Source organism: Mauremys reevesii, linkage group 13, assembly GCF_016161935.1.
Source record: "Mauremys reevesii isolate NIE-2019 linkage group 13, ASM1616193v1, whole genome shotgun sequence".
In the NCBI taxonomy this organism is placed as follows: domain Eukaryota; kingdom Metazoa; phylum Chordata; order Testudines; family Geoemydidae; genus Mauremys; species Mauremys reevesii.
In genome coordinates, this window is record NC_052635.1 from 5,065,183 (window position 1) to 5,083,656 (window position 18,474).

Sequence of the window (18,474 nt, forward strand, 5' to 3'; positions counted from 1 at the left end):
CACCGTGATTGATGGGGTGGCGTTGGCAGCGGGGATGGGCGGGGGCCATTGGCACCGGGCATTGACAGGCGACTGACATGGGGGCGTTGGTACCAGTGATTGACACGGGGTGGCCATTGGCACCGGTGATTGATGGGGGGGTGGCGTTGGCAGCGGGGATGGACACGGGGGGGGCGTTGGCAGCGGGGATGGACGTGGGGGGGCATTGGCACGGGCATTGACAGGCGACTGACATGGGGCGTTGGTACCAGTGATTGACACGGGTGGCCATTGGCACGGTGATTGATGGGGTGGCGTTGGCAGCGGGGATGGACGCGGGGGGGCCATTGGCACCGGGCATTGACAGGCGATTGACACGGGGGCGTTGGTACCAGTGATTGACATGGGGTGGCCATTGGCAACGGTGATTGATGGGGGGGTGGCGTTGGCAGCGGGGATGGGCCGGTGGCGTTGGCAGCGGGGATGGACGCGGGGGCCATTGGCACGGGCATTGACAGGCGTCTGACATGAGGGCGTTGGTACCAGTGATTGACACGGGGTGGCCATTGGCACCGGTGATTGATGGGGGGTGGCGTTGGCAGCGGGGATGGACGCGGGGGGGCCATTGGCACCGGGCATTGACAGACGACTGACATGGGGGCGTTGGTACCAGTGATTGACACGGGGTGGCCATTGGCACTGGTGATTGATGGGGGGGTGGCGTTGGCAGCAGGGATGGACACGGGGGGGGCGTTGGCAGCGGGGATGGACACAGAGGAGCCATTGGTACGGGGGGGGGCGTTGGCACCGGGCATTGACAGGCGACTGACATGGGGGCGTTGGTACCAGTGATTGACACGGGGTGGCCATTGGCACTGGTGATTGATGGGGGGGTGGCGTTGGCAGCGGGGATGGACGCGGGGGTGGCGTTGGCAGCGGGGATGGACACGGGGGGGCCATTGGCACCGGGCATTGACAGGCGATTGACACGGGGGCGTTGGTACCAGTGATTGCCACGGGGTGGCCATTGGCAACGGTGATTGATGGGGGGGCGGCGTTGGCAGCGGGGATGGACGCGGGAGGCCATTGGCACCGGGCATTGACAGGCGATTGACACGGGGTGTTGGTACCAGTGATTGACACGGGGTGGCCATTGGCACGGTGATTGATGGGGTGGCGTTGGCAGCGAGGATGGACACGGGCAGCGGGGGGGCATTGACAGGCGATTGACACGGGGTGGCCATTGGCACGGTGATTGATGGGGTGGCGTTGGCAGCGGGGATGGACGGGGCCATTGGCACGGGCATTGACAGGCGTCTGACATGGGGCGTTGGTACCAGTGATTGACACGGGTGGCCATTGGCACGGTGATTGATGGTGGCGTTGGCAGCGGGGATGGACACGGGGGGGCCATTGGTACCGGGCATTGACAGGCGACTGACACGGGGGCGTTGGTACCAGTGATTGACACGGGTGGCCATTGGCACGGTGATTGATGGGGTGGCGTTGGCAGCGGGGATGGACACGGGCGTTGGCAGCGGGGATGGACGTGGGGGCATTGGCACGGGCATTGACAGGCGACTGACATGGGGCGTTGGTACCAGTGATTGACAGGGTGGCCGTTGGCACGGTGATTGATGGGGTGGCGTGGGCAGCGGGGATGGACGCGGGGGGGCCATTGGCACCGGGCATTGACAGGCGACTGACACGGGGGCGTTGGTACCAGTGATTGACACGGGGTGGCCATTGGCACCGGTGATTGATGGGGGGTGGCGTTGGCAGCGGGGATGGACGCGGGGGTGGCGTTGGCAGCGGGGATGGACGCGGGGGGCCATTGGCACCGGGCATTGACAGGCGATTGACACGGGGGTGTTGGTACCAGTGATTGACACGGGGTGGCCATTGGCACCGGTGATTGATGGGGGGGTGGCGTTGGCAGCGGGGATGGACACGGGGGGGGGGCGTTGGCACTGGGGATGGACACAGAGGAGCCATTGGTACGGGGGGGGGGTTGGCACCGGGCACTGACAGGCGATTGACACGGGGGCGTGGCCATTGACACCAGCTTCCCCTGGCAAGCAGCTCTACTGAGCGAGAGAATTTACCTCAGTGAAAATTTGGCGGGAAAATCACCCCGTCCCTCTGACTGGTCGCGCTGGATGGGCGGGAATGGCTATCATTGGCTGTGCGCGCTATGACGTCAGCAGTCACTGGGCCAGGTTGTGGGGGTCTTCTGCATAGGTAGACTCTGGATTACCACGTGGTTCGGTCTCCTATTATGTGGATCCTGATTGGTTGGGAGCTGAGGCGAGGGAGTGGTTGGGCCTGTCAGTCTCCGAGTGGGAAAGATCCCGCTAATTGGCCGGAGCCCCCAGCGCGCGAGGAGCCGCCGGAGTGTCACAGTATCCAGGGCCAAAGGGAAGAGCCCCACGTGGCACCAGGATCCGGTGATTGGCTGGAGCACTAGAGCAGACGCATCTTCCATTGGTGGAAACACCGTAGGGCGGTTATAAAGGCGGAGGGCTGCGGCCAGACCCTGCCTCACTCTGGAGGGCGTGGGCGCAGGGCCTGGGTGGGAGGGGCCACGCCGTTAATGAATAGCATCTCTAATTGTCTTCGTTCATTAACATCAGCCTTAATTGTCTAGCCTAATGACCATCGCCTCCAGTGTCTATTGGACTAACGCACCTAATTAGTCATTGGATTAATTAGCTAATTAACAGCGCCTCTATTTGTCCATTGGATTAATTCATTCATTAGCAGCACCTCCGATTGTCCAGTGGACTAATTAGTTTATTAATAGGGTTTCTAATTGTCTATTGGACTAATTAGTTGATTGACAGCGCCTCCAACATTTTTTTTCTTTTTTTACTAATTCATGACTAGCACCTCTAATTGGCCACTGGACTAATTTCTTAATAGTTTAAACTGTACACTCCTAATTAGCTAATTAACAGCACCTCTGGCTGTGCAATTTCAATAAATATTTCCTTCTCTCAACAGTATCTCACTTCTCTCTCCACTTCTAATTGTTCGTTCCCTACTTAATTAGTATTGCTGTTAATTGTTCTTCATAACCACTAAGTTGTCTTCACTGATTACTAATAGTATTGCTGTTAATAGCTAGGCTTTTTCATTAATTTACTAAGATCACTGTTACTTTTCCTGTTCCCTAGCTTTATTAAAAGCAACTTTAATTGTTCATTGCCCTAATTAATGTATTAAAAAGTGTTAGTTGCTCGACATCATTAACTGATTAGCAGCACAGTTAATTGTCCAAATTCCCAATTAATTTATTCATATCACTGTTACTTTCTATTGTTCTTAATTGTACATCACTAATGTATTAATAGCACCAATAATTACACATCTCCTTAATTAATGTATTCATAGTATCCCTTTCCAGCGTTTTTACTCTTATTAATAGTGTTGGTAAATGTTGTTCTCTGTCGTTAATCTTTTTTTTTAACATCACAGTTAATTAGTTGGCTCCTCATTAAGAGAAGGATTCAAATCTGCTTCCAATTGCCCATGTGATTTTTAACACCACTTCCTCCTCCTTTTTAATTAACCTAATTAATCAACGGTATTACTATTTCATATCATGATTAATTAGAGTTTGTGCTTTATTAGACAAGGAAATCCACATCTGATTTCTCTTCACCAGCCTCATTTTAACCCCATATCCCCATCCCTCTAATTAACACCCATCATTCATTTTTAATATCCTAATTAATTGCTTCCGAGTTAAATGCCAAATTCCCTTCCCCTGGGCAGGTTTATCCCCAGCATCAATTTAAAAATAACCAAAGCGCCCCTGTTAATATTTAACATGTTTCTTCCTCTCATCAACCGACCTAATTAATCCCAACTGTTAATTATTTTTTATATAAAAAGTAATCGATTTGTGTCACCCAGTAGGTTTTAAAATCTTGATGCTTCAGGCAAAATATTTATCTATCTTCATTAGCTGCTAACAAGTTGGTTTTATTTAATTACTCTGACTCTGAATTTTGTCTTGTTTCAACAGTGGAACAAAAAAAATCCCTGTTTTCCACCCCCCCAAAAAAAACCCAAAAAGTTGATAAGGTTTATTAAGACATCACACAATTTGCAATATTTTGGGGTCCCACTGACTCTATAAGATTCCTGGGGTGCTGCAGAATCCAGGATATTTGGGGGTTCAGCTGAAGCTATAGAGTTTTTCAGGGTCCTATTGACTTTGTAGGATTTGTGAACGTCCCATTTCAGTAGTGGAGGAGCCTCATACAGGGTTGCGGGGTCTTTGAGGAGGCTGTTTTGGGGGTCCCCTTAGCTCCCCCAGCCCAGCACCACCATGTTCTACTACCCCAATGTCTTGCAGCGCCATACAGGCCGCTTTGCCACCATCTGGTAATGCCCTCATGCCATGATCTGGTCAAGGGGGAATACGGGGGTGTGTGTATATTCTGGGGATTCCGGTCGGTGGATTGGGGGGATCTGGGGCAGGAGACCCCACCACCTTCATTTTAACCCCCTTCTCCCTCATCCCAGGCTGGCAGCCACGGGTGGCACCAAGCTGGTGAAGAGAGAATATTTGAAAGTGAATGTGCCGCAAACATGGTGGGTGTCATGGTGAGAGGAAGGGAGGGGGGAGACATGGATGTGGGCGGGAGAAGATCGGATGGATGGAGCCAGGAATGAAGGGCAGGAGGGATGGACAAGGGTAGGATCTAGAGGATGGGTGAGAGAAAGAGGGATGGATGGAGAGAATGGAGGGAGGGAGAGATGGGTGGGGGTGGACAGAGATGAAGAGGAGGGTGGACGGGGTAGATGAAGAGGAGGGTGATGGAGGAATGGAAGGAGGGATGAAGAGGGTGGATGGAGGGATGAAGAGGAGGGTGGATGGAGGGATGGAAGGAGGGATGAAGATGGTGGATGGATAGAGGGATGATGAGGACGGTGGAGGAAAGGAAGGAGGGATGAAGAGGGTGGATGGAGGGATGAAGAGGAGAGTGATGGAGGAATGGAAGGAGGGATGAAGAGGGTGGATGGATAGAGGGATGAAGAGGGAGGGAAGGAAGGAAGGATGAAGATGATGGAGGGATGAAGAGGAGGACGGATAGAAGCACTGACTCTCTCTCTCTCGTTCTCCCCATCGGCACGGGTCGGCGCAGCGAAGAAATCCTGTCCTACATTCTGGTGCAGGCCCCGCCGCCCACGCCCTCCGCCCCCCGGCCCCGCTTCTCCCTCTATCTCTCTGCCCAGCTGCAGTATGGGGTGGTGCGGGTCTACAGCCGACAGTGCCACTACCTCATCGGTGAGTCCCCCCACCCCCAAACCACCATCCCAGCTGACCCACCGCCTCCATTCCCCAGTTCAGCCCAGCGAGAGGGTTGGGAGGGCATGTTGGAATGGAGAGACAGCTGGTGTGACGTTGCCAAGGCAACAACTCTCAATTGAGGGGGGACATGCCCCCCAGAGGAGTCCCACTCCAATTTCAAGGCCCCCTGCTCCCACTTCTCATCCCCTTGGTGAGACACCTCTCACTAATCACCAGATTTTGGGGAACAACCCCTCAGACCCACCCATTTCCACACACACCCCTCCAAAAATATTTAAATTTGCTGAAAAGTTCCAAAAATCAATTTCCCATCCAAATCTAGCCTCAACCTGAAATTGTTGTGAAACTGGTTTAGCTAAATAGGTGTGTGGATGCTCTTAATTTGGATTAAGAGCCATCAATGGCGAGGTGACTGATGCAGTTTCAGGCAGCCAGAGCTGCACTCAGCAATGGCCCCAGTGGAGTTCGGGGTGCGATACTGAGGTTTAGCTAAAGGGGGTGTAGATGCCCTTAATTCACTTCCAGCTGAGCCTGGGTTGGCTTTAGGAACCAGTTTAAAACACCATGTAGACAAGCCCTGGGGGTGGTCTAGATTTGTCCCCCTGCTGCGTATCCCCTCCAACCCCGAGCTCACCCCCACCATCTAGAGGAACTCCAGGCCCTCCAACCTCCCACCCCCTGCCTGCCCCCGAGGAGATCCAGCCCCCATCTCACCCCCACCCCTGCCTACCCCCGAGGAGATCCAGCCCCTATCTCACCCCACCCCGGCCTGCCCCCAGAGAAGATCCAGCCCCTCATCTCACCCCCACCCCTGCCTGCCCCGAGGAGATCCAGCCCCCATCTCACCCCACCCCTGCCTGCCCCCGAGGAGATCCAGCCCCCATCTCACCCCACCCCTGCCTGCCCCTAGAGGAGATCCAGCCCCCATCTCACCCCACCCCTGCCTGCCCCCAGAGGAGATCCAGCCCCCATCTCACCCCACCCCTGCCTGCCCCCTGAGGAGATCCAGCCCCCATCTCACCCCACCCCTGCCTGCCCCCTGAGGAGATCCAGCCCCATCTCACCCCACCCCTGCCTGCCCCCAGAGGAGATCCAGCCCCCATCTCATCCCCACCCCTGCCTGCCCCCAGAGGAGATCCAGCCCCCATCTCACCCCCACCCCTGCCTGCCCCCAGAGGAGATCCAGCCCCCATCTCACCCCACCCCTGCCTGCCCCCAGAGGAGATCCAGCCCCCATCTCACCACCACCCCCTGCCTGCCCCCCAGAGGAGATCCAGCCACCCCATCTCACCCCCACCCCCTGCCTGCCCCCCCCGAGGAGATGCAGCCCCATCTCACCTCCACCCCTGCCTGCCCCCGAGGAGATCCAGCCCCCATCTCACCCCACCCCTGCCTGCCCCCAGAGGAGATCCAGTCCCCATCTCACCCCACCCCTGCCTGCCCCCAGAGGAGATCCAGCCCCCATCTCACCCCCACCCCTGCCTGCCCCCGAGGAGATCCAGCCCCCCCATCTCACCCCCACCCCCTGCCTGCCCCCCAGAGGAGATCCAGCACACCTTGGAGCGTCTAAGCCGGGCCCAGCAGCAGATCCGCATCGACATGGGGGACCTTGAACAGTGAGTCATGGGGAGGGGTCTGGGGCCCCCCATAACCCCTGGGACACTCCTGAACCCCCACAGCACCTAGGATATGCCTGTAACCCCTCTCCCAGGTAGGGGCGTCAGAGGCCAATTGGCAAGGGAGGGGCCATGGGGGGAGCATAGCGGTGGTGAGGGGTCAGAACGGAGGAGGAGATGGGGGGGGAGTAGAGGGAGGGGGGCTCAGTAGCAGGTTGGGGATCAGTGGGGTAGGAAAGGTCCTGGTGAGATTGTGGGGACCAGTTCAGGGACGGGGGCTTTGGGAAGGCAGGAGGGGTGTGTGGGGCTCAGGGGCTGTGAGGTGTGGGGGGGCTCTGGGAGAGGCAGGAGGGTGTGTGGGTCTCAGGGGCTGTGAGGGTGTGGGGGCTTTGGGGAGAGGCAGGAGGGCTGGGGGGCTCAGGGGCTGTGAGGAGTGTGGGGGAGAGAGGCAGGAGGGCTGAGGGGCAGGGGCTGTGAGGGGTGGGGCTTTGGGGAGAGGCAGGAGGGGTGTGTGGGGCTCAGGGGCTGTGAGGGGCGTGGGGGCTTTGGGGAGAGGCAGGAGGGCTGGGGGCTCAGGGGCTGTGAGGGGCGTGGGGGCTTTGGGAGAGGCAGGAGGGCTGAGGGGCTCAGGGGCTGTGAGGGTGTGGGGGCTTTGGGGAGAGGCAGGAGGGCTGGGAGTTCAGGGGCTGTGAGGGGCATGGGGGGCTTTGGGGAGAGGCAGGAGGGGTGTGTGGGGCTCAGGGGGGCTGTGAGGGGCGTGGGGGGCTTTGGGGAGAGGCAGGAGGGGTGTTTGGGGCTCAGGGGGCTGTGGGGGGATTTGGGGGGTCATTCTCTCTCTCTGGCCTCTGACCCCCATTTACCCCCAGGCCGGGGCTGCTGCTTCCCGACAACCTGTTATTGATGGAGGCCCTGGAGGATGCACCCGACCCCTTCTTCGGGGTGATGGAGCCACCGCTGCCCAGCCCCACTGACATCCCACAGGTACCCCCATACTCCGACTGTCCAGCCCCACTGACATCCCACAGATACCCCCATACTCCGACTGTCCAGCCCCACTGACATCCCACGGGTACCCCCATACTCCGACTGTCCAGCCCCACTGACATCCCACAGGTACCCCCATACTCCGACTGTCCAGCCCCACTGACATCCCACGGGTACCCCCATACCCCGACTGCGCAGCCCCACTGACATCCCACAGATACCCCCCATACTCCGACTGCCCAGCCCACTGACATCCCACAGTTACCCCCATACTCCGACTGTCCAGCCCCACTGACATCCCACGGGTACCCCCATACTCCGACTGTCCAGCCCCACTGACATCCCACAGATACCCCCATACTCCGACTGCCCAGCCCCACTGACATCCCACAGGTACCCCCATACTCCGACTGTCCAGCCCCACTGACATCCCACGGGTACCCCCATACTCCGACTGTCCAGCCCCACTGACATCCCACGGGTACCCCCATACTCCGACTGTCCAGCCCCACTGACATCCCACGGGTACCCCCATACTCCGACTGTCCAGCCCCACTGACATCCCACGGGTACCCCCATACTCCGACTGTCCAGCCCCACTGACATCCCTTGGGTACCCCCATACCCCGACTGTCCAGACCCACTGACATCCCACGGGTACCCCCATACCCCGACTGTCCAGCCCCACTGACATGCCACGGGTACCCCCATACTCTGACTGTCCAGCCCCATTGACTTCCCACAGGTACCCCCATACCCCGACTGTCCAGCCCCACTGACATCCCACAGGTACCCCCATACTCCGACTGCCCAGACCCACTGACATTCCACAGATACCCCCCATACCCCGACTGTTCAGCCCCACTGACATCCCACGGGTACCCCCATACCCCGACTGCCCAGCCCCACTGACATCCCACGGGTACCCCCATACTCTGACTGTCCAGCCCCACTGACATCTGACAGGTACCCCCATACTCTGACTGTCCAGCCCCATTGACTTCCCACAGGTACCCCCATACCCCGATTGTCCAGCCCCACTGACATCCCACAGGTACCCCCATACTCCGACTGTCCAGCCCCACTGACATCCCACAGGTACCCCCATACTCCGACTGCCCAGCCCCACTGACATCCCACGGTTACCCCCCATACCCTGACTGTCCAGCCCCACTGACATCTGACAGGTACCCCCATAACCCGACTGCCCAGCCCCACTGACATCCCACAGGTACCCCCATACCCCGACTGTCCAGCCCCACTGACATCTGACAGGTACCCCCATAACCCAACTGCCCAGACCCACTGACATCCCACAGGTACCCCCATACCCCGACTGCCCAGCCCCACTGACATCCCACAGGTACCCCCCATACCCCGACTGTCCAGCCCCACTGACTTCCGACAGGTACCCCCATACTCCGACTGCCCAGCCCCACTGACTTCCCACAGGTACCCCCATACTCCGACTGTCCAGCCCCACTGACATCCCACAGGTACCCCCATACTCCGACTGTCCAGCCCCACTGACATCCCACAGGTCCCCCCATACTCCGACTGCCCAGCCCCACTGACATCCCACGGGTACCCCCATACCCCGACTGTCCAGCCCCACTGACATCTGACAGGTACCCCCCATACTCCAACTGTCCAGCCCCACTGACATCCCACAGGTACCCCCCATACCCCAACTGTCCAGCCCCCACTGACATCCCACAGGTACCCCCCGTGTCTCTGCTGCCCTTGCCCCCATCCCACAGCAACAGCAATGATGCCCCCCCACATCCTGTCTCCCCCTCCTTTGTGACTATCTCCAGGCCTCCCCTCTGGGGTCATGGGGGGATGGGGCTGACCTGTGACATTGCTTCTCCCCCAGATTCGACATATTCTGGAGGCTCCCACCCCCCCAGAGAGACCATCCCCATCCCCCCGGCGCAGGAGGGCAGGTGAGTCAGTGGGTTGTGGGGCCGGGGGGATGGTATGGATGGAGTCCCAGTGGAACCCGTATCCCACTCTAACCAGTAACCACAGCTTCCCAGTATACCCAGTAACCACCGTATCCCAGCAGCACCAGTAACCGCCATCTCCCAGTATAACCAGTAACCGCCGTCTCCCAGTATAACCAGGACATTCTGGTGATGTCGGCATCCTGGCATGACCAGTGTAACCTAGCAATGCCAGGAGCCCAGTGCAGCTGGCATCCCAGTGTAACCAGTATACCCACTCTCCCAGTATAACCAGTAAAGCCCAGGACCCCCACAAATCTGATGTAACCAGTGGCCCAGTATAACCCCAGTAAAGCCATTTTACTGTACCCGGTGCCCCAGTCCCAGCCCTAGTCCCAGTTCATCCCAGTGTAACCAGTAACCCCAGGCTCGCCCAGCCCAGCTAGTCTCCCTGGTCCCCCGAACCCTCCTTTCTAATGCCCCCAAGATCTGGTCTGATGTCATTGCCCCCCCCCCCGCCCTCATTTCCCCAGGGCTCTGCGGGGGGGGGGGGATCAGGGTGGGAGTTAAGCCCCAGCTCACCCCCTCTCTCACCCCACCCAGAAGCGCCCCCCATCACAGTTGTGTCCCCCGAAATCATCACCATGAAGGAGGTGGAGCCCATCAAGCTGCTGGAAATCGAGGTGTGGGGGGAACCATGGGGGCTGGGATCTGGGTGGAAATGTGGGGGAATCTCGGGATTATGGGGGTCTGGGATGGGGGCAGCCTAGGGGAACCAGGCCTTGGGGGGCTGGGATCTCAGCATAGGGTTATGGGGGATATGGGATGGGGGGGCATATCCATAATGTGACACCCCCTTTCTCCCCCCCCACAGGGCGAGCGCGACCTCCCAGAGATCACGGCACGCGAGATCGACCTGCTGGCTGAGCAGGAGGACTTCGTCCTGCCCCCCGCCTCACCCCGCGCCCCCCCCAGGAGACGCCCCATGGAAGGTGGGGGGGCCACAGGGATCCTGAGGGGCTGGGGAGGGGGGCACAAGGGGCTCATCCCGCTACCCCAGCCCCATCTCTTGCCTCCTTCTCCCATCCAGAGCTGGAGGAGGAGATGAGAGCCCGGGAGGCCGAGATCACGGCCAGACTGTCACCCCCAACCCGGTAAGGGGGCAGGCGTGGGGCATCCCCTCTAGGGCGCACCAGCCCCAGGGCGGGGTTGGGTTGGCTGGGGGGCTGGGTCCTTTCCCCTCTAGTGGGCACTGGGGTGGGGCTGGCCGGGGGCGGGGAATGGGGCCTTTCCCCACTAGGGGGCGCTGGGGTGGGGCTGGCCGGGGGCGGGGAATGGGGCACGGGCCCTTTCCTCTAGGGGCACTGGGGTGGGGCTGGCCAGGGGCAGGGAATGGGGCCTTTCCCCACTAGGGGGCACCGGGGTGGGGCCGGCCGGGTGTGGGGAATGGGGCCTTTCCCCTCTAGGGGGCGCTGGATGGGGCTGGCCAGGGGCAGGGAATGGGCCCTTTCCCCACTAGGGGGCGCTGGATGGGGCTGGCCAGGGGTGGGGAATGGGGCAGGGGCCCTTTCCCCTCTAGGGGGCGCTGGATGGGGCTGGCCTGGTGCGGGGAATGGGGCCTGGGGCCTTTCCCCACTAGGGGGCACCGGGGTGGGGCTGGCCGGGTGTGGGGAATGGGCCCTTTCCCCACTAGGGGGCGCCGGATGGGGCTGGCCGGGGGCAGGGACTGGGCCCTTTCCCCACTAGGGGGCGCCGGGTGGGGCTGGCCGGGGGTGGGGAATGGGGCAGGGGCCCTTTCCCCTCTAGGGGGCGCCGGATGGGGCTGGCCTGGTGTGGGGAATGGGGCAGGGGCCCTTTCCCCACTAGGGGGCACCGGGGTGGGGCTGGCCAGGGGCAGGGAATGGGCCCTTTCCCCACTAGGGGGCGCCCGGTGGGGCTGGCCGGGTGTGGGGAATGGGGCCTGGGGCCTTTCCCCTCTAGGGGGTGTCAGGGTGGGGCTGGCCAGGGGTGGGGAATGGGGCCTTTCCCCACTAGGGGGCGCCGGATGGGGCTGGCCGGGGGCGGGGAATGGGGCACGGGCCCTTTCCCCACTAGGGGGCGCCTGGTGGGGCTGGCTGGGGGCAGGGAATGGGGCACGGGCCCATTCCCCACTAGGGGGCACCGTATGGGGCTGGCCGGGGGCGGGGAATGGGGGTCGGGGTCTGACCATCTCTCCCCACAGGGTGGGTGAGGAGCCCCCCACCGAGGTGGAGACCCCCATCCTGCTCGAGGAGCTGGCCCGGCTGCCAAAGGAGGAGCTGCCCCCGCCCCCCGGTGCGTGTGGGGCATGAGGGGGGGAGGGTCGAGGGGGCTGGGGGGTCTCCAGCCTCTAACCCTTGCTCTGGGTTCTGCCCCACAGAGCTGAGCCCCCCGAGGGAGCCAGGGCTGCCGCCCCCTCCCCCCTCCCCAGCTGTGACCCCGAGGGTGGAGCGCCCCCCAATCAGCCCGAAGGTAAGTGGGGGGCCTGGGCCAGCCGATGGCCTGTCCTGGGCAGGGCGCCCGTGGCTCACCCGTGCCCCCCTGTGCCCCACAGCTGGAGCTGGCCGTGTACGAGCCGGCCCCACCGCGCACCCCCCGGCGCCAGCCCCGCTTCCTGGACGAGGTGACCCAGATCCCGCGGGACCAGTTCAACAAACAGATCCTGGATGTGCGGGCCCAGTGCCGGCCCCTGGTGAGTGCCAGCCCCCCGGCGAGTGCCAGCCCCCCAGCGAGTCCCGGCCCCCTGCTTGGAGTCCCGGACCCCCAGCGAGTCCCGGCCCCCCGGTGAGTGCCGGCCCCCCTGGTGAGTGCCGGCCCCCCAGTGAGTGCCAGCCCCCTGCCGAGTGCCAGCCCCCCGGTGAGTGCCAGCCCCCCAGTGAGTGCCAGCCCCCCGGTGTGTGCCAGCCCCCCCAGTGAGTGCCAGCCCCTGCCGAGTGCCAGCCCCCCGGTGAGTGCCAGCCCCCCGGTGAGTGCCAGCCCCTGGTGAGTGCCAGCCCCCCGGTGAGTGCCGGCCCCTGGTGAGTGCCAGCCCCTGCGGAGTGCCAGCCCCCCAGTGAGTGCCAGCCCCTGCCGAGTGCCAGCCCCCCGGTGAGTGCCAGCCCCTGCCGAGTGCCAGCCCCCCGGTGAGTGCCAGCCCCCCCGGTGAGTGCCAGCCCCTGCCGAGTGCCAGCCCCTGCTGAGTGCCTGCCCCCGGTGAGTGCCAGCCCCGGTGAGTGCCGGCCCCTGCTGAGTGCCAGCCCCCCAGTGAGTGCCAGCCCCCCGGTGAGTGCCAGCCCCTGCTGAGTGCCAGCCCCCTGCCGAGTGCCAGCCCCCTGCCGAGTGCCAGCCCCCCGGTGAGTGCCAGCCCCTGGTGAGTGCCAGCCCCCCGGTGAGTGCCGGCCCCTGCCGAGTGCCAGCCCCCCGGTGAGTGCCAGCCCCTGGTGAGTGCCGGCCCCCCGGTGAGTGCCAGCCCCTGCTGAGTGCCAGCCCCCCGGTGAGTGCCAGGCCCCCGGTGAGTGCCGGCCCCCCGGTGAGTGCCGGCCACCAGGGCCGGCTCCAGACCCCAGCGCGCCAAGCGTGTGCTTGGGGCGGTGTCTTGCGGGAGGGCGGCAGGCGGCTCCAGTGGACGTTCCCCAGGCAGGACCACCGGAGCCGCGGGACCGGCGACCGCCAGCGCGCCCCCCGCCGCAATTCCTAGAGCCGCCCCTGCCGGCCACCCCGCGTCCCAGCCCCCCGGTGAGTGTCAGCCCTCGAGCACAAACCTGAACTGGGAGAGAACCCAGGCGTCCTGGCTCCCAGCCCCCACACTCCATCTGTCTCTGCTCCAGGAGGTGGTGGAGGTGCCAGCCCGGCAGCGGCGGACCCCAGCGGAGCTGCTAAGAGCCCCCACGTATGGTGAGTGCCCCCCCCCGCTCCCTCGGTCCCTGCGCTGGGTCCCTGCCCCCCTCACCCTGTCCGTGCCCCCCAGGCTGGCTGCCCCCCGAGCTGCTCGCCCTGTGGCAGCGCTGCGCCGTCCTGCGGCCCGTGGACTACGCGGCACTCGGGGCCGAGGAGGAGAGAAAGGAAGAGCCAGTCAGCGAACTGGAGGTACCTGGGGGGCCCTGGCAGCCCCCCACTCTATTCCCTAGCCCCCACTCTCCTCCCAGAGCCGGGGAGAGAACCCAGGAGTCCGGGCTCCAGCCCCCCCTCCCTGGCTCTATTCCCTAGCCCCCACTCTCCTCCCAGAGCCGGGGAGAGAACCCAGGAGTCCGGGCTCCAGCCCCCCATCCCTGGCTCTATTCCCTAGCCCCCACTCTCCTCCCAGAGCCGGGGAGAGAACCCAGGAGTCCGGGCTCCCAGGCCTCCCTGCTCTAACCACTGGACCCCACTCCCCTCCCCGCGCTGAGTGTCACCCTCTGTTACAGGTTGCACGTGAGGCCCTAGAGCCCAGCATCCCTGTGATGGTCTCCTCAGGTGAGCTGCTCGTGGGGGGGGAGACATTCTGCAGGGAGAGGACCAGGGGGGCTCGGCTGGGGGCAGCGGGCCGCAGGGAGGGGAGGGGGCTCGGCTGGGGCGCCGTGGCGCAGGAGGGCTCTGGGGGCAGCGGGCCGCAGGGAGGGGGTTGGGGAGGCTCAGCAGGGGGGCCAGGCTGCAGGGTTCAGCTAGGGGCACTGTGCCCCAGGGAGGGGGTTGGGGGGAGGCTCGGCCGGGGTGTGTGGCTGGGGTGCAGGGAGGGAGCCGGAGGGGGCACCGTGCCCCAGGGAGGGGGCTGGGGGGGGGGCTCAGCCAGGGGGGTGCGGCTGGGGGTGCAGGGAGGGAGCCGAGGGGGCACCGTGCCCCAGGGAGGGGGCTGGGGGGGCACGGCCGGGGGTGCAGGGGGGGAGCCGAGGGGGCACCGTGCCCCAGGGAGGGGGCTGGGGGCACGGCCGGGGTGCAGGGAGGAGCCGAGGGGCACCGTGCCCCAGGGAGGGGGCTGGGGCACGGCCAGGGGTGCAGGGAGGAGCCGAGGGAGCACCGTGCCCCAGGGAGGGGCTGGGGGCACGGCCGGGGTGCAGGGAGGAGCCGAGGGCACCGTGCCCCAGGGAGGGGCTGGGGGCACGGCCGGGGGTGCAGGGAGGAGCCGAGGGAGCACCGTGCCCCAGGGAGGGGGCTGGGGGGGGCAAGGCCGGGGGTGCAGGGAGGGAGCCGTGGGGACACCGTGCCCCAGGGAGGGGCTCGGGGGCGCAGCCGGGGGTGCAGGAGGGAGCCGAGGGGCACCGTGCCCCAGGGAGGGGCTGGGGCGCAGCCGGGGTGCAGGGAGGGAGCCGAGGGGGCACCGTGCCCCAGGGAGGGGGCTGGGGGGGCGCAGCCGGGGGTGCAGGGAGGGAGCCGAGGGGACACCGTGCCCCAGGGAGGGGCTCTGGGGGGGGCTCGGACAGGGGGGGCGCAGCCGAGGGGGCACCGTGCCCCAGGGAGGGGCTCTGGGGGGGTCTCTCCCCTGCCCCAGCCAGGGCAGTGGGGGTGGCACAGTCAGCCCTGACCCAGCCCTGCTCCTGCCCCCTGGCAGAGATCTCCCTGGAGACCACCGGGGAGGAGGTGCCACGCCCCAGCCTGGTGACCCCCGAGGAGCGAAGGTGAGACCCCACTGGGGGGGCAGGGTATAGCCCCCCCCGGCCCCCCTTAGTGCTCTGCCCTGTCCCCAGCCTGGTGACCCCCGAGGAGCGGTGAGACCCCCCGGGGCAGGTATAGCCCCGGCCCCCTTAGTGCTCGGCCCTGCCCCAGCCTGGTGACCCCCGAGGAGCGGTGAGACCCCACTGGGGGGGCGGGGTATAGCCCCCCCCGCCCCCCCTTAGTGCTCTGCCCTGTCCCCAGCCTGGTGACCCCCGAGGAGCGGTGAGACCCCACTGGGGGGGCAGGGTATAGCCCCCTCAGCCCCCCCGTAGTGCTCTGCCCTGTCCCCAGGCTGGTGACCCCCGAGGAGCGAAGGTGAGACCCCACTGGGGGTATAGCCCCAGCCCCCTTAGTGCTCTGGCCTGTCCCCAGCCTGGTGACCCCCGCGGAGCGAAGGTGAGACCCCACTGGGGGGGCAGGGTATAGCCCCCCCCGGCCCCCCTTAGTGCTCTGCCCTGTCCCCAGCCTGGTGACCCCCGAGGAGCGGTGAGACCCCCCTGGGGGGGCAGGGTATAGCCCCCCCGGCCCCCCCTTAGTGCTCTGCCCTGTCCCCAGCCTGGTGACCCCCGAGGAGCGAAGGTGAGACCCCACTGGGGGGGCAGGGTATAGCCCCCCCGGCCCCCCCTTAGTGCTCGGCCCTGTCCCCAGCCTGGTGACCCCCGAGGAGCGAAGGTGAGACCCCACTGGGGGGGCAGAGTATAGCCCCGGCCCCCTTAGTGCTCGGCCCTGTCCCCAGCCTGGTGACCCCCGAGGAGCGAAGGTGAGACCCCACTGGGGGGGCAGGGTATAGCCCCCCCGGCCCCCCTTAGTGCTCTGCCCTGTCCCCAGCCTGGTGACCCCCGAGGAGCGAAGGTGAGACCCCACTGGGGGGGGGGATAGCCCCCCCGGCCCCCTCGTAGTGCTCTGCCCTGTCCCCAGCCTGGTGACCCCCGAGGAGCGAAGGTGAGACCCCACTGGGGGGGGGTATAGCCCCCCCGGCCCCCTCTTAGTGCTCTGCCCTGTCCCCAGGCTGGTGACCCCCGAGGAGCGAAGGTGAGACCCCACTGGGGGGGCGGGGTATAGCCCCCCCGCCCCCCATTAATGCTCTGCCCTGTCCCCAGGCTGGTGCCGGAGCCCGAGGAGGCCCTGCCCATCGTCCCCGAGCTGCCTGAAGTCAGCCTGGAGCTGCCCCCGGACAGGGACCTGATCACGCTGGAGTACATCCGCAGGTGGGCCAGGGCCCGGCCCTGAGTGGGGGGAGCGGGGGGCCCGGACTCCTGGGTTCTACACTGGCGCTGGCTCTGTCTCCCCTCCAGGCTGGTGGCCGCAGAGCTGGAGCAGGTCGGGGAGACGGATTTCCGGTCCCTGGTGCCCACCACGACCTCGCGCATCATCGCCAGCCGCATCTTCTACCTCTGCCTCGGTGAGTGGGGCCCTGCCCCTGCGTTGGGCTCCCGTGGGTGTGGGGCCCTGCTGCCCCCCAGTGCACAGGTGAGCCCCATGGGTGTGGGGCCCTGCTGCCCCCTAGTGCACAGGTGAGCCCCATGGGTGTGGGGCCCTGCTGCCCCCTGCCAGGGGGTTGGGCTCCCGTGGGTGTGGGGCCCTGCTGCCCCCCAGTGCACAGGTGAGCCCCATGGGTGTGGGGCCCTGCTGCCCCCTAGTGCACAGGTGAGCCCCATGGGTGTGGGGCCCTGCTGCCCCCTGCCAGGGGGTTGGGCTCCAGTGGGTGTGGGGCCCTGCTGCCCCCTGCCAGGGGGTTGGGCTCCAGTGGGTGTGGGGCCCTGCTGCCCCCTGCCAGGGGGTTGGGCTCCAGTGGGTGTGGGGCCCTGCTGCCCCCCAGTGCACAGGTGAGCCCCATGGGTGTGGGGCCCTGCTGCCCCCTAGTGCACAGGTGAGCCCCATGGGTGTGGGGCCCTGCTGCCCCCTGCCAGGGGGTTGGGCTCCAGTGGGTGTGGGGCCCTGCTGCCCCCTGCCAGGGGGTTGGGCTCCAGTGGGTGTGGGGCCCTGCTGCCCCCTACTGACCAGGTGAGCCCCATCGGTGTGGGGCCCTACTGCCCGCTGCCAGGGGCTTGGGCTCCAGTGCGTGTGGGGCCCTGCTGCCCCCTGCCAGGGGGTTGGGCTCCAGTGGGTGTGGGGCCCTGCTGCCCCCTGCCAGGGGGTTGGGCTCCTGTGGGTGTGGGGCCCTGCTGACCGCTGCGAGGGGGTGGGGCTCCTGTGGGTGGGGGGCCCTGCGGCCCCTGCCAGGGGGTTGGGCTCCTGTGGGTGTGGGGCCCTGCTGCCCGCTGCCAGGGGGTTGGGCTCCTGTGGGTGTGGGGCCCTGCTGCCCCCTGCCAGGGGGTTGGGCTCCTGTGGGTGTGGGGCCCTGCTGCCCCCTTCCAGTGGGTTGGGCTCCTGTGGGTGTGGGGCCCTGCTGCCCCCTGCCAGTGGGTTGGGCTCCTGTGGGTGTGGGGCCCTGCTCCCAGGGGGTTGGGCTCCTGTGGGTGTGGGGCCCTGCTGTAGGGCGAGCGCTGCTGGGTGTGTTGGCAGCAGCCCTAACTCTCCCCCCTCTCTTGCAGTTCTCTGCGGGCTCCAGTTCCTGCAGCTGGACCAGGCCGAGCCCTACGGGCCGATTCTCCTCAAACGTGGGGCCCGATTCCGCCCAGGCTAGGGGCCCCGCCAGGGGGAGAAGAGGCTCCCCACTGCTGAATGGGTCTCTCCCCCCCATTACAAATCTGTTCTAATTAAAGTGTTTTGCCAGCAACCTGCCCCCTGAGGTATTTGGGGGCAGGGGGAGCAGGTGCTTTTTCCTTTCCTCTAGCGCTGAGACCCCAAACTCAGACCCCTCCCTGCACAGCAAAAGGGAGGCCCAGCATCACCCTGCCCCCTGCTTTCTCACCTACCCCCCTTGCAGGAGGGGGCAGAACATAGGCTCACCCTCTCCATGGCCCCTCTGCCCCCCTGCTAACAGGGGCTGGGTCTTTCCCCCCACCCCCTCCCCATCTCCTTTCCCCTAACCTTGAGGTTCATGCCCCCCGCCCCATCC

The 18,474-nt window shown here is 64.7% G+C and overlaps 1 protein-coding gene across 2 annotated transcripts; it reads left to right on the forward strand.

Annotated features, from left to right (window-relative positions):
- The first annotated feature begins 2,695 nt into the window (after positions 1 to 2,695).
- On the forward strand, positions 2,696 to 18,457 carry REC8 (REC8 meiotic recombination protein). Of its 2 annotated transcripts, none has more exons than XM_039499195.1 (19): positions 2,696 to 4,371; positions 4,513 to 4,581; positions 5,136 to 5,278; positions 6,843 to 6,918; positions 7,785 to 7,899; positions 9,779 to 9,848; positions 10,452 to 10,531; positions 10,723 to 10,840; positions 10,939 to 11,002; positions 12,070 to 12,161; positions 12,247 to 12,338; positions 12,421 to 12,558; positions 13,673 to 13,739; positions 13,813 to 13,931; positions 14,249 to 14,297; positions 15,370 to 15,436; positions 16,574 to 16,681; positions 16,769 to 16,875; positions 18,008 to 18,457. In XM_039499195.1, the coding sequence occupies exons 1-19, from the start codon at positions 4,316 to 4,318 to the stop codon at positions 18,097 to 18,099; spliced, it is 1,722 nt and encodes a 573-aa protein (XP_039355129.1). In that variant the 5' UTR covers positions 2,696 to 4,315; the 3' UTR covers positions 18,100 to 18,457. The 2 variants fall into 2 exon arrangements, with proteins under 2 accessions (XP_039355129.1, XP_039355130.1); XM_039499196.1 differs by having other exon boundaries at positions 10,455 to 10,531.
- The last annotated feature ends 17 nt before the right edge of the window (positions 18,458 to 18,474 follow it).